This window comes from Colias eurytheme, chromosome 27 (assembly GCF_061535395.1).
Source record: "Colias eurytheme isolate Ceu_HAF_F1 chromosome 27, ilColEury1 Martin Lab GWU primary, whole genome shotgun sequence".
Classification (NCBI taxonomy): Eukaryota; Metazoa; Arthropoda; class Insecta; order Lepidoptera; family Pieridae; genus Colias; species Colias eurytheme.
The window spans coordinates 6814745-6828525 of NC_143006.1; the positions used below are offsets into that span (position 1 = coordinate 6814745).

At 34.4% G+C, this 13781-nt stretch overlaps 1 protein-coding gene across 1 annotated transcript in view; it reads right to left on the minus strand.

Moving 5' to 3' along the window:
• nrm (neuromusculin) overlaps positions 1 to 13781 on the minus strand; it is a 385531-nt gene that overhangs the window by 78767 nt on the left and 292983 nt on the right. Inside the window, exon 5 of the mRNA XM_090117221.1 lies at positions 4587 to 4757. Coding sequence (XP_089973347.1) covers positions 4587 to 4757 — 171 coding nt within the window. The remainder of the gene's footprint in view (positions 1 to 4586; positions 4758 to 13781) is intronic.

Here is a 13781-nt window from a genome sequence, read left to right on the forward strand (position 1 = left end):
ATTTAAAATAGTGACAAATCACATTTTATAATATACAATTTACGACTTAAACATTTAATTAATATTTACAATAAACTATAAAAGCGTTTAAAGTTAAAACGACTGTAACAATTCCAAAATAATACAGCCACTTTTAATGTCACCCAACTCTCTATATATTCGGATCAATTCGATACCTTTTATTTTAGCTTCATTCCATTGTATCGGAATTCTACACAATTTTTCCTTTCCCGTTTCGGCCAATGTTTGAAATTCGTTACTTTCATGCAATTTTTGTGCTTTTTAGGGTTCCGTACTCGAAGGCAAAACGGGAACCTATTACTGAGACTTCACTGTCTGCGTCCAACCGTATGTCACCAGGCTGTATAATATTAATAAATGCTCTGTGATAGTAAGATAGATGAATTTTTTTAAATATATTTTTGTTGCCACTATAATAGCAAATAAAAAAAATGAGGTTAAGCTACCGCTGACACGGTCATAAAATTATTGGATGAATTTTTTTGCAGAACATTCGAATGTACGGAACCCTTGGTATCGCGAGTCCGACTCGCGCTTGACCGATTTTTTCTATAAAGTAAACTAAGTGAAAAATATTCGGACGTTTGATGTGAATCAGATGTGTGACAGTTCAGTCCATACATTGAATTTCTTTTTCAAAATGGCCGCCGTAGTTACGTGACAAAACATGAATTCGTCTGAGTGGGTTTTTGTATTTATTACTAGCGCTTTTTCATACGGTTTGATGTAAAAATATCGTTGGTTGTAGAAAATGTTTGGTTTTTAGTTTATAAAATAAATCAAACGGTTTTTGGACAATATCTCATTGAAGTGTTAACAGAAGAAGGAATTTGGAGGAGGAGGAAAAACCTGGAACTTGAAGACCTAATGGCTGAGCCAAATATAATCGGTGAGATTAAATCGCAAAGACTCCGATGGCTCGGCCATGTAGAAAGAATGGGGGAAGATCGAGCAGCGAAACGAGCGTACCTGGGACGGCCATCTGGACGCCGTCCGGTTGGCCGTCCTAGGTACCGCTGGAAAGACGAAATCGCCAAAGACCTGCGCACCCTCCAAATCGAGAACTGGCAAGAGATGGCGCAGGATAGAGTAAAATGGAGGCTCTTATTGTCGGAGGCCAAGACTCACTTTGGGTCCCTGCGCCACTCCAGTAAGTAAGTAACTATCTCATTGAAGAGCATTTTAATTTGAGAGGATCTGTTTTAAATTAGGTAGGTACCTATGCTTTTAGGATTACATTATTTCTGATTTTAATATAGGTTTGAATGAGAAAATAAGATATAACAACGCTATAAATTCATATAAAGTATATACTTTGGAAGAGAATTTGGAAAAAGTTTTACAGGATAACTCCGAAAACTTTTGAATCGTCAAAATTAAAACATGCTTTTTACCACGAATCAAAAGCGCGTTTAAATAAACCTTACCTACGAAATAAATTACTGTTGAAAACCTACTATCAAAAATAAACACATGCTATTACTGGTTTCGTCTAAAAATTCCTATCAATTAGTGTCCAGCCTGTATATAGACTGATGAATGCAAACACAAGAACTCACTCTGATATTCATGTCCCAATTGATTTGATAGATTCATGCTAAAACTGTCTATCTGAATTTCTGATAGCTATGCTAAAATAAGCAAACTATACTATACTAGTCGTTTGACCCGGGTTCACTTGGGATAGAAAATTAAGTCTTTGTTAATCAGTGAAGACGTCGACTTTCAAATCAATATAATATTTTGAAAATCGGTCGAGTAAGTTTTTTTTTTATATCGTGTTAAACAAACAGATATAAAATAAAATATTACCTGTTTATGATCAAACATTTATTAATTGCTACAGAATATAAGATTATATAAAGTTACTATTTCATACTTGTCAGCATTTATCCATTTCTTATTTTATTTACATCTCTTACAAAAAAAAACAAATTTAATTTCCAGCCCTTTCGTAAAAATAAAAATTAAAACTTGCTAAACTAGATTCAATAAAGGGCCTAGACTTTTACTGACATAGGCCATATTTCAGGCACGAAATTTCATTGTAGAAAATTTTGAAGACCCTTTTGAATTTCAAATTAACGTATAAAATGCAGATTTTCCTTTGACGATACGTTCATTATCAAAGACGGGTTCAGGTGGGCCTATTTGTAATGTATTATCATTTTAGGGTTCTTTGGGAATATAAAATTAGTTTGAAATAAGAAATTGTTAAAAAAATCCAGTTAGAATGGTATGAAAAGCAAATATAATTTGTTTTGCAGCAAGTATCATAATCCTCAGATTAATAATTCGATATTTATTCAATTCAATTTAATCGATATGATTCCTTCGATTTTTATAACATTGATGATAAGAAGAAAAATATATCTAATATCTAATATCTAATATATTCTAATATATTATATTATAAAGGCGAAAGTTTGTAAGGATGTATGGATGTATGGATGTATGGATGTTTGTTACTCTTTCACGTAAAAACTACTGAACCGATTACAATGAAATTTAGCACACATATAGAGGGTAACTTGGATTAACACATAGGATAGTTTTTATCCCGGAAATCCCACGGGAACGGGAACTATGCGGGTTTTCCTTTGCAAACGCGAGCGAAGCCGCGGGCGGAAATCTAGTGGGTAATATAAACTCAAACTAATTTGGTCGATACTTAGTAGTGTTGTACTTTACGTATCTATCAGAATAATACAAAAGCTATAGAAATACTAGCTTTTACTTGTAAATTCAACTACGAATGAACACATCTAAATTATCATGAGCCTGCGACACATTTCGCCACATCCTATAGCAGTCGAGTGAACAAAATCCACCATAAACAAAGTCCTTCACTAGAACCTAACAGAAACTTACGGTTATTAGCACAATATTCAGTGTTCACTCAACCGCAAACTCAAATAAATAACATTTAAAGCACACCCGGCAAACAGACACTTTGTATTCTAAAACAGTACGAAAACAATAAAATGGGAATCGAACCGATTGTGGTAAACATTTTAAAAGAAAATTTTCACACTCCATGATAGATACGCACTGTGCTGAGAGATATCTGAGAGATAGCTTGCTGTTAAATTTCTTTAAATATTATAAATTTAAAAGTAAATTTGTTAAGCTGCTAGCTATAAGAAGTAATGGTAATTAATAAGACATACGTTATTATCAGAATATAACAATTTGATAAAGGATATTATTATTATTATAAAGATTTGCTAATCTTTCTAGCTCTTAAAAATAAAAATACTGAGATGAAATTGATGCCAAATAACTAGCATGATAGGTTGATTTTACTTTACAGAAATTTCTATATGTACACTTAAATATAGAAATACCTTCATAAATAAAAAACGCTATAAAGAAGTGATACGCACATATTATGATGACAAAATTCAGCGCATTATCGATATTTCAAGCACAGTGTGTAAAGCGAGCGTGCTTGTAGACTGCAAATCGATAGGTTTTTAACAAATTTTCCAACGTTTAAGCTATTGCAGAGTCTGTTTAGAGTTTGTTCTTGTTTACGAGCACGCTGCTTACATCAGAACAAGTGCTAACTTCATTCTTTTTTGAATTTTAATGCTTTATATGTACCTTGTAAAAAAATATATATTTTTAACGACTGATTGATGAGATTGATATGTAGATTATACAATAGCTTATTAGCAAATGCTAATTAACAAAACTTGATGTGAAATATAAGGTGCGAATATGGTTAAAAGCACATAAACATCTGTTACATATCTACAAAACACTTGCCTTATGATAAATGCCCTATATATAAGAACCCTTTCTGCAGTAGAACGAGATATTTTAACATTGATGATGTTGTGACAAAACCTTCAATTCAACACTCCTTGCTAATTAACAATGTCAGCCAATTACGAGCAAGAAGCAAACATCAAAGTTCAAATTCAACCGTAATTATTTGGGCCATGCACCAACTAATCCAACGTTTCTGTTATCTAGCTATAAATTACAAATAGGCAACTCGTTTGCTATTCACGCTTAATTTCGTCGGCAGTTAGGTCATCTAGATTAAAGCTTCGGTTACGTTTGAATTTGGTTTTGTGGATATGATTTGGATTCATATTAAGTTAGTATAATAGGTGATTGACTTATTCTGATCATGCTTGTGCTTTTCTATATTTTATACGCTTTTATTCGCTTCACTTCAACTGTATGTTTGTATGTAACTGTCTCCTTTATAGTCGATTTTGTACTAGTAATTTAATTCAAACTTTGTATCAAGTCTTCAATACAATAATTTCGTATTTTAGACCACATTTATTATTGTTGTTTCAGTATATTTATTTATATCGTGCTGATAATTAATTGTATTTTGCTTACCTTGATCTGTATATAAAATTCTGCATTGGCTATACTCCTCGGAAATAGACTGACCGATTTTTATGAAATTTACTTTGAATGTTGTTGTATATTTGTATTTTCATAGCATATTTTGTGTATTTTCTCTATGCAAAGTGATAAGTAATATTAAGTAATTGTGATCCTATGTTTATTCCATGTTTTTTTCTACAGGTATAACTTACCATCCAGCCTTTCCTTGCCATTGAAGTACCAAGTGACCTTGGGCTGCGGCTTGCCATCCACCACTATACAAGTCACGTTCACCCGGGCTCGCTCAAGCAGTGGGCCGTAGGTTTCACCGTCTGAGAGCTGCTTGCCGTCACCGGTTTTGACTTCGATGGATTTCGGTTTTACTATGGACAAATTAATTATTATAATTAGTTTATAATAGAGTGAGTGATATCATGAAGAACATTTGTTTGTTGAAAAATTGAATTCAAATTCAATAGTTTTGGTGACAAATGAAAGATCATTTTCAATACTAGACTAGACTAGAACAATGACTATTATTTGTACTTCAAATTCATATCTTTTATATATAAAAATGAATCGCAAAATGTGTTGGTAAGCGCATAACTCGAGAACGGCTGAACCGATTTCGATAATTCTTTTTTTATTATATTCCTTGAAGTACGAGGATGGTTTTTATGTAGAGAAAACGTAAATATGTACCACGGGCGAAGCCGGGGCGGACCGCTAGTTCATAATATATGTATATCATATATATTTGTACTTCAAATTCATATATTTCTATTGAAAACTAAAATCAATATTACAGATTTTGTTATAATATTATGTAAATTATTATATCATATTTGTATATCCATACTAATATTATAAATGCGAAAGTAACTCTGTCTGTCTGTCTGTTACTCAATCACGCCTTAACTACTGAACCAATTTGCATGAAATTTGGTACAGAGATATTTTGATACCCGAGAAAGGACATAGGCCACTTTTTATTGCGAAATATGTACAATAATATTATATTGTAGTAGTTAATAATATCAAATCTTTTTTATTTCTTACTTTTCCGTTTTTGAAGTCGGTTGTTTTTAACGCAGTTATTTTTATTTAATACTTTTTAGTGTATTTTTCAACACGAATCAAACGAGCCCAAACTCGATAAAGTTGAGTCAATATATTACTGAGTTCCTATGGCGACCTTCCGATTCCATCATCAAATCAGCTTCATGTCATGATAATGTTTCATCGCTATCAAATTTATATACGTATACAAAATTTCATCTCAATCGGTTACCGGGAAGTGAATCAAAGTTACTTGCTACATATCAACTTAGTCATCGAGTACAGACAAAAATGCTCATAAAATAAAAAATAATGGGCCTATCCGAAAAAACATACGGTGTACGGTGTACATTTGTACAATGTACATACATAAAAAAAAATATACCGGCCGAATTGATAACCGCATAAAATCGCATGGAGAGCTTAATTTTCATTAAAGGCTCTAATCGCACGGAAAGCTAAATTTTCACAAAAAAGCTCTAATCGCACGGAGAGCTTAATTTTCACAAAAACTCTCATCGCACGGAGAGCTTAATTTTCACAAAAAGCTTTAATCGCACGGAAAGCTTAATTTTCGCAAAAAGCTCTAATCGCACGGAAAGCTTAATTTTCACAAAAAGCTCTAATCGCACGGAGAGCTTAATTTTCACAAAAAAGCTCTAATCGCATGGAGAGCTTAATTTTGACAAAAAGCTCTAATCACACGGAAAGCTTAATTTTCACAAAAAGCTCTAATCGCACGGAGAGCTTAATTTTCACAAAAAGCTCTAATCGCATGGAGAGCTTAATTTTCACAAAAAGCTCTAATCGCACGGAGAGCTTAATTTTCACAAAAAGCTATATTCACACGGAAAGCTTAATTTTCACAAAAAAGCTCTTATCGCACAGAGAGCTTAATTTTCACAAAAAACTAATCGCACGGAGAGCTTAATTTTCACAAAAAGCTCTAATCGCATGGAGAGCTTAATTTTCACAAAAAAGCTCTAATCGCATGGAGAGCTTAATTTTGACAAAAAGCTCTAATCACACGGAAAGCTTAATTTTCACAAAAAGCTCTAAACGCATGGAGAGCTTAATTTTCACAAAAAGCTCTAATCGCACGTAGAGCTTAATTTTCACAAAAAGCTCTATTCGCACGGAAAGCTAAATTTTCACAAAAAAGCTCTAATCGCACGGAAAGCTTAATTTTCACAAAAAGCTCTAATCGCACGGAGAGCTTAATTTTCACAAAAAAGCTCTAATCGCATGGAGAGCTTAATTTTGACAAAAAGCTCTAATCACACGGAAAGCTTAATTTTCACAAAAAGCTCTAATCGCACGGAGAGCTTAATTTTCACAAAAAGCTCTAATCGCACGGAAAGCTTAATTTTCACAAAAAGCTCTAATCGCACGGAGAGCTTAATTTTGACAAAAAAGCTCTAATCGCATGGAGAGCTTAATTTTGACAAAAAGCTCTAATCACACGGAAAGCTTAATTTTCACAAAAAGCTCTTATCGCACGGAGAGCTTAATTTTCACAAAAAGCTCTAATCGCATGGAGAGCTTAATTTTCACAAAAAGCTCTAATTGAACGGAGAGCTTAATTTTCACAAAAAGCTCTATTCGCACGGAAAGCTAAATTTTCACAAAAAAGCTCTTATCGCACGGAGAGCTTAATTTTCACAAAAAACTAATCGCACGGAGAGCTTAATTTTCACTAAAAGCTCTAATCGCATGGAGAGCTTAATTTTCATAAAAAGCTCTTTTCGCACGGAGAGCTTAATTTTCACAAAAAAGCTCTAATCGCATGGAGAGCTTAATTTTCACAAAAAGCTATATTCACACGGAAAGCTTAATTTTCACAAAAAAGCTCTTATCGCACAGAGAGCTTAATTTTCACAAAAAACTAATCGCACGGAGAGCTTAATTTTCACAAAAAGCTCTAATCGCATGGAGAGCTTAATTTTCACAAAAAAGCTCTAATCGCATGGAGAGCTTAATTTTGACAAAAAGCTCTAATCACACGGAAAGCTTAATTTTCACAAAAAGCTCTAAACGCATGGAGAGCTTAATTTTCACAAAAAGCTCTAATCGCACGTAGAGCTTAATTTTCACAAAAAGCTCTTATCGCACGGAAAGCTTAATTTTCACAAAAAAGCTCTAATCGCATGGAGAGCTTAATTTTGACAAAAAGCTCTAATCACACGGAAAGCTTAATTTTCACAAAAAGCTCTAAACGCATGGAGAGCTTAATTTTCACAAAAAGCTCTAATCGCACGGAGAGCTTAATTTTCACAAAAAGCTCTAATCGCATGGAGAGCTTAATTTTCACAAAAAGCTCTAATCGCACGTAGAGCTTAATTTTCACAAAAAGCTCTATTCGCACGGAAAGTTAAATTTTCACAAAAAAGCTCTAATCGCACGGAGAGCTTAATTTTCACAAAACACTAATCGCACGGAGAGCTTAATTTTCACAAAAAAGCTCTAATCGCATGGAGAGCTTAATTTTCACAAAAAAGCTCTAATCGCATGGAGAGCTTAATTTTCACAAAAAGCTCTAATCGCACGGAAAGCTAAAGGAGAATGGCGAACTCCCATAGGACTTTGGGCCTGATCGTTACACTGATGATTTATGTGGGGTTAAATAGATAAAAATATACAGATTCTATAAATATAACAATTAAAGATCTGTTCTATGGGATAGCAGAGATATTGAGCATGTAACGTCACTAAAATTGAGGTTAGGTTTGCTCGAGTTCAATGAATAGCTTTGTTTCTTTCTAAGCAGAGGTAAGTTTATATCCTATAATATACATTATTTAGATAAAGAGTGTAACAGAAGAACAGTTAGGTAATAGAGATATTGGATCGAACTTTTATTTTTTTAGAGTATCTACCAAAACATCGTAGGTACTTATATATAAAATAAAACACGTTTTTTCATAAATCGTTTATTCATCATTATCATCATAAACAATTAACACATCATCCAGAAACTGTGCTGGCGGCATTAAATCTGGTTGATACCTTGCCCAGCTAAGGTACCATATTATGCACATAACGTGACAGCAGCAACCTACAGTTCTTCCTACTAAACAATTACAATAATAAACTGTTATTGCTTCCCTTCCTATGAGAGCCCTCACTCAGCAAGAATGACATTGATATGGTGCTCTATTTCCAATCTGTAAAGAAATACTTTGTTAAAACACCTTTCATTTTTACTTTGAGATTTAAAAAGAAGATTATTGGCATTAGAAGATTATTATTACTTAAAATATTATCAAAACACTCAATAACTTAAATGACGAGGTAATATCCACTCTAATATCACTGCTCTAATTCTTTGATCGCGTTGAGAATCTTCTTAGAAACCGTGTGCGCAATACAGAACGTCCACAATAAATGCATACACGTTGATAACCCAAAGTTACAGTGTCATCTTCATGATTTTCAATCTTCAAAGAATCATTTGCAAGTTTCCAGCATGCATCATATATGTGATCAGAGTGAGTGATCTACAAATAAAGAATTAATATTACAATTGGACAAAAGAAAGTGAATATACATATATATTAATATATATAAATCTCGTGTCACAATGTTTGTCCTCAATGGACTTCTAAACCACTTAACTGATTATAATAAAATTCGCACACCATGTGCAGTTCGATCCAACTTGAGAGATAGGATAGTTTAAACATGTAGGAACCACGGGCGAATCCGGGGTGGACCGCTAGTAAGAATATATTTATTCACATAATTCCTTGAAATTTTATTCGCGAAAACAAGAAACAAAAACTCCAATCTTATTTCTCTAAAAATAAAATACAGCAATATAAACGATTCATTTAAAACACGAAATCTTACGGCTAAGATATTTTAAGGCTAAAATAATATAACCGAAAATATCTCGGTGAGATTAATAAAAACTCATACAAGATATAATCCAGCGGAATGAAGCCAACTTTTAGAATATTTCTACACATAACGAGTGGATCTGGAAACGTGACCTACATCCTCGATCTAGATATAGGCTATAAGTTTTATCCGTGACTTCACTTGCATTAACGTTATGTCGAATACTGAGTCTAGTTAGTGCCTTATTATTGGTACGGATATAATTTTTCAATGAGCGTCGCGCATTGCCTTGAAATTGAATCAGGTAGAGCTTAAGATTTTCTTTGGGCATTAAATGCTACTAGATTTCAAAGAAAAAACCGTATAGTTCCCGTTCCTGTAGGATTTACGGGATAAAAAGTCTATGTCTTAATCTGGGTCTTCACCTATATACCTAATTTAATTGCTATCGATTCAGTAGCATTTACGTGAAAGAGTAACAAACATCCATCCTCACAAACTTTCGCATTTTCAATATTAGTAGGATGGTAATCGTTACAGGTATGTAGGTAAATTTAGTGAATATTGTTGGCTTTAGGAATGTATGTTGGGTACGTGTCAGTCAAATGTAATGGTAAACAAATTAATTTTGAAAACGCATCAAGGCATTTCTTTATTCGCGCAACGCGTTGTGATCGTTTTCATTGGAACTACAACGCGATGTGGATATTTAATAATTTTTAACTCAATGAGCGTTTTCGATCTTTGAGCGTAACTTACCTACTCATAATTAATTGCGAAACTATATCTAAAATTACAATCAGTGAGTTACAACAATTTAAATATCTATTCGAACTTTTAACTTGTTTTCAAAGTTACCTACTTGATAGTTTAACTTTTAATTGACTATTTCAAGCTAGGATAGACCTGTAAAAACAATTTACTTGATCACGTTCAAAAATAAACGAATTTCTTTATTTTAAGTCCATCATTACAGACTTCATTAAGCTCCAGTAATCGTATTATCGTAGTACATTGCCTCGATTGCAATTTCGAAGGACCAAAAACTGAAGCTAATGAACTTTAAGCTTCATAAGTATGCCTTGTCATTACTCCTGACTGATAAATACAGTTGGAGAGAAAAGCGTTTTTCGATATTTTTTATGTGAAATATGTGCCAATTATTTTTGGAGTGTGGAATTTATGAATATTTTTTATACATAATATGTGCAAAGCATTTTTTCATCGTTGAATGCTTTTTCTTTACAGCGACGCCCCCCGCGAATAATCCGGTAATGACCTATTACGGGGTTCTTCATGTTATGCGTTTTTCGGCATCTAGAAGTTAAAATACACCATGTAAATTTTTTTCAGAATTTTTCTATCTTTATTTACGAAGATATAAAAAACTACGCGTTTATTCCATAAAATAACATTAAAATGTATTTGAAACGAATAATATGGTTTTAGATCTTTACGAAAAATAATATCAATATGATTTGACAGTAAACGTTGTTACGATATTATTCAGGTAAAAAGTTTTCTACATTATTTAATTAAGTGCTAGTACAGGCTTATTCGGGGTTTTATTAAGAAATCGATTTCCCGCTACTTTCATTATGGAGTGCAAGTATGCAAGGTATTTTTTTAAACACTCTTTCTATTACTGAGCAAATGATTTACACAGCCTTAGAAAAAATTAAAAGAGATGAAAGTTTGATAGATAAACGAGGCAGGCATCAGAATAGACCACATCGAAACCTTCATCTTCATCTTCATTAGATGCTGGTCGTCCGACTCAGGTTCTACCTGCTGCCCAAAATAAGCCCCCATCAGCATGGCTTCATGCCACAGAGGAGCACCGAGGACGCCCTCTATAGACTAGGTAGCCACATCAGAAATAAGAGGGAGGAGAAGAAGATTTCTGTTGTGGTATCTCTAGACATAGAGGGAGCCTTCGACAGCGCCTGGTGGCCAGCCATAAAGGTTCGGTTGGCCGAAGTTGGGTGTCCGGGGAACGTAAGGCAGATCAGCAGATACCTGAGTGGAAGAGGTGTGAAAGTTAGGTATGCGGGTGTGGAAGTGAGTAGAGAGACCAACAAGGGGCGCGTGCAGGGTTCCATAGGTGGGCCGCTCCTGTGGGACCTCTTGCTGGATCCTCTGCTGTGGATGTTAGAGGAGATGGATGTGTTTTGTCAGGCTTTTGCCGACGACATTGTGCTAGTGTTTGATGGAGATACTGCTTTAGAAGTAGAGACGAAGGCAAACTGCACATTGAGGAAAATTGACGAATGGGGTGTCAGAAATAAACTAAAATTCGCGCCACACAAGACATGTGCCCTGCTCTCGACACGAAAATTAAAATTTGACAGGCCACGACTTGTAATGGGGAGTGTGGACATCCAATATTTCGAAAGTATTAAGATACTGGGCCTTACTATTGATGGCGGCCTGACATTCAACGCCCATGTCGGGAGCGTTTGCAAAAAGGCAATCGCCCCTTATAAGCTATTAGCAAGAGGAGCTAAAGTAAGTTGGGGGCTTAACCCCCAAGTAGTTAAGACTATATATATCGCAGTTATATAACCGACTATATTGTATGCATCAGCAGCGTGGGCAACTGGGCACCCAAAGCGGGAAAGATGGGGGTCCAAAAGAGGCTTAACACCGTTCAACGGGGTTTTGCCCAGAAGATCTGCAGAGCATATCGGACTGTCTCCCTGAACTCTGCGATGCTGTTGGCTGGGATTCTCCCTCTTGACCTCAGGATACTCGAAGCTTCGACGCTTTATGAGATCAAGAGTGGTGTGTCGCACCCGGCGGTGTTGAGGGACAGGGAGATGGAACGAATGGCACCCGCGATACGGACCCACATACGGCAGAGCAAGTAGAGCTGGGGTTTGGCTTGATAGATGCCTATGCCGACGTGGTGAACAGCCACGTCTTCAGGGTCTATAGGAACGGCAGCAAGATTGCGGCCGTCGAGTCGTAGCCGCCCTTTCCGGAAACCGGATTACGATCTGTGTCCTGTTTCATTCGTCAAGCGTATTTTGGGACAGGATACGATCAGCGAATGGGACAGGAGAAACGATGTAGGAAGAACGGCCGGAATCGCGAAGCCCTTTTTCCCAAGCGCTGATTCTGATTACATTTTTAACTGTAATTGGACCATAGTATAATTTTCATGACTGTGTAATCATGTGTAATAGTCGTGTTTTCAGTGCAGTGTCTATTTTCTATGATAATAATAACTATCGTGTTTTGTGAAACAATCCAAAGTTGTTTCATTTACTAAAATGTCCTGTATTTCATAAAACATACTATAATAATCATCAAATAATACTTAAGTAAACTATTCGAATAAACAGTAATAGTTATAACAATAAAATGTACGTTACTGTTAAACAATCGAATAACCAAATAATAGATTATTACAAATGTTCAGTATACAAAACAAATAACACGAATATTAGCGCAACAAGATTTTACTGTTGCCGTCGAAAATATAAATTTACACGAACAATATCGTAAGTGACATTACTGACCAGAGCTTGACCTACACTAGTATAGTAAAATGAATCCAGTTAAATTATAACGAAGCCCTTGGGACTACTTAAATTTTGTTGAAATAACCAGATAGCTGAAAAAATTAGCTTCCATATGCGATATTAAAAGTCTCTGATACTTGTTGTTTAATGGAGTTATTAAGGAAAAATGGTTTTTTATTTTTCCTGAACATTTACACTTTTACGATTACCGGATTATTCGCGGGGGGCGTCGACAGACACAATAATTATTATATTTTAGTTGTAGAGCTGTCTAAATCAATTGAAGGAAATTTTAGATAGTTGTGTAGTTTGCGTTGACTTGCAGTTTTGTATTCTTCTTCGTTTTATAGAAATAAAATAAGTAATAAGATTATGTTACGATTGCCATGCCATCACACACATTTGAAACTATTTATAAATGAGGTTCTATTTTGCACTTTCACACCACCATTGTTTAAAAATCATGACTGTTTACATAAAAAATAACAAAATTATCAAAACACATAACAAATAACAATATATCGGAGATACCACTTCCAACCCTTCTAATTGATCAATTCTTACTCAACAGTATTTTTCTGTTTATTTGTACAGTATTTCGTTCAAAAGGGCGATTTCAACAAAAAATCTCCAATACAAGTTATGTCCATGATTGTACTCTCTAGGGCCAATCATCGTTCCTGCTATAACGATGTAACCTGATTGCCTTCATTTTATTCGCAATTAAATTCGCTTACAAATTATGTTTTTAATTTCGTGATTTTGTGTATTGATTTTATGCTTGTGATTCGTAGTAAAATAATACAAATAGTTTAAAGTTTGATCGATTTTTAATTCGTGTTTTTACATTATTCACTAAAAATATAAATGGGGATATTAAGTATGTTTGTATTGTATTATCCAAATTACTCGTAAAATTGAAAATAATATAATCATCACAAACATTATTATTTACTAGCTGCGATTCGCGGTTTCACCTGC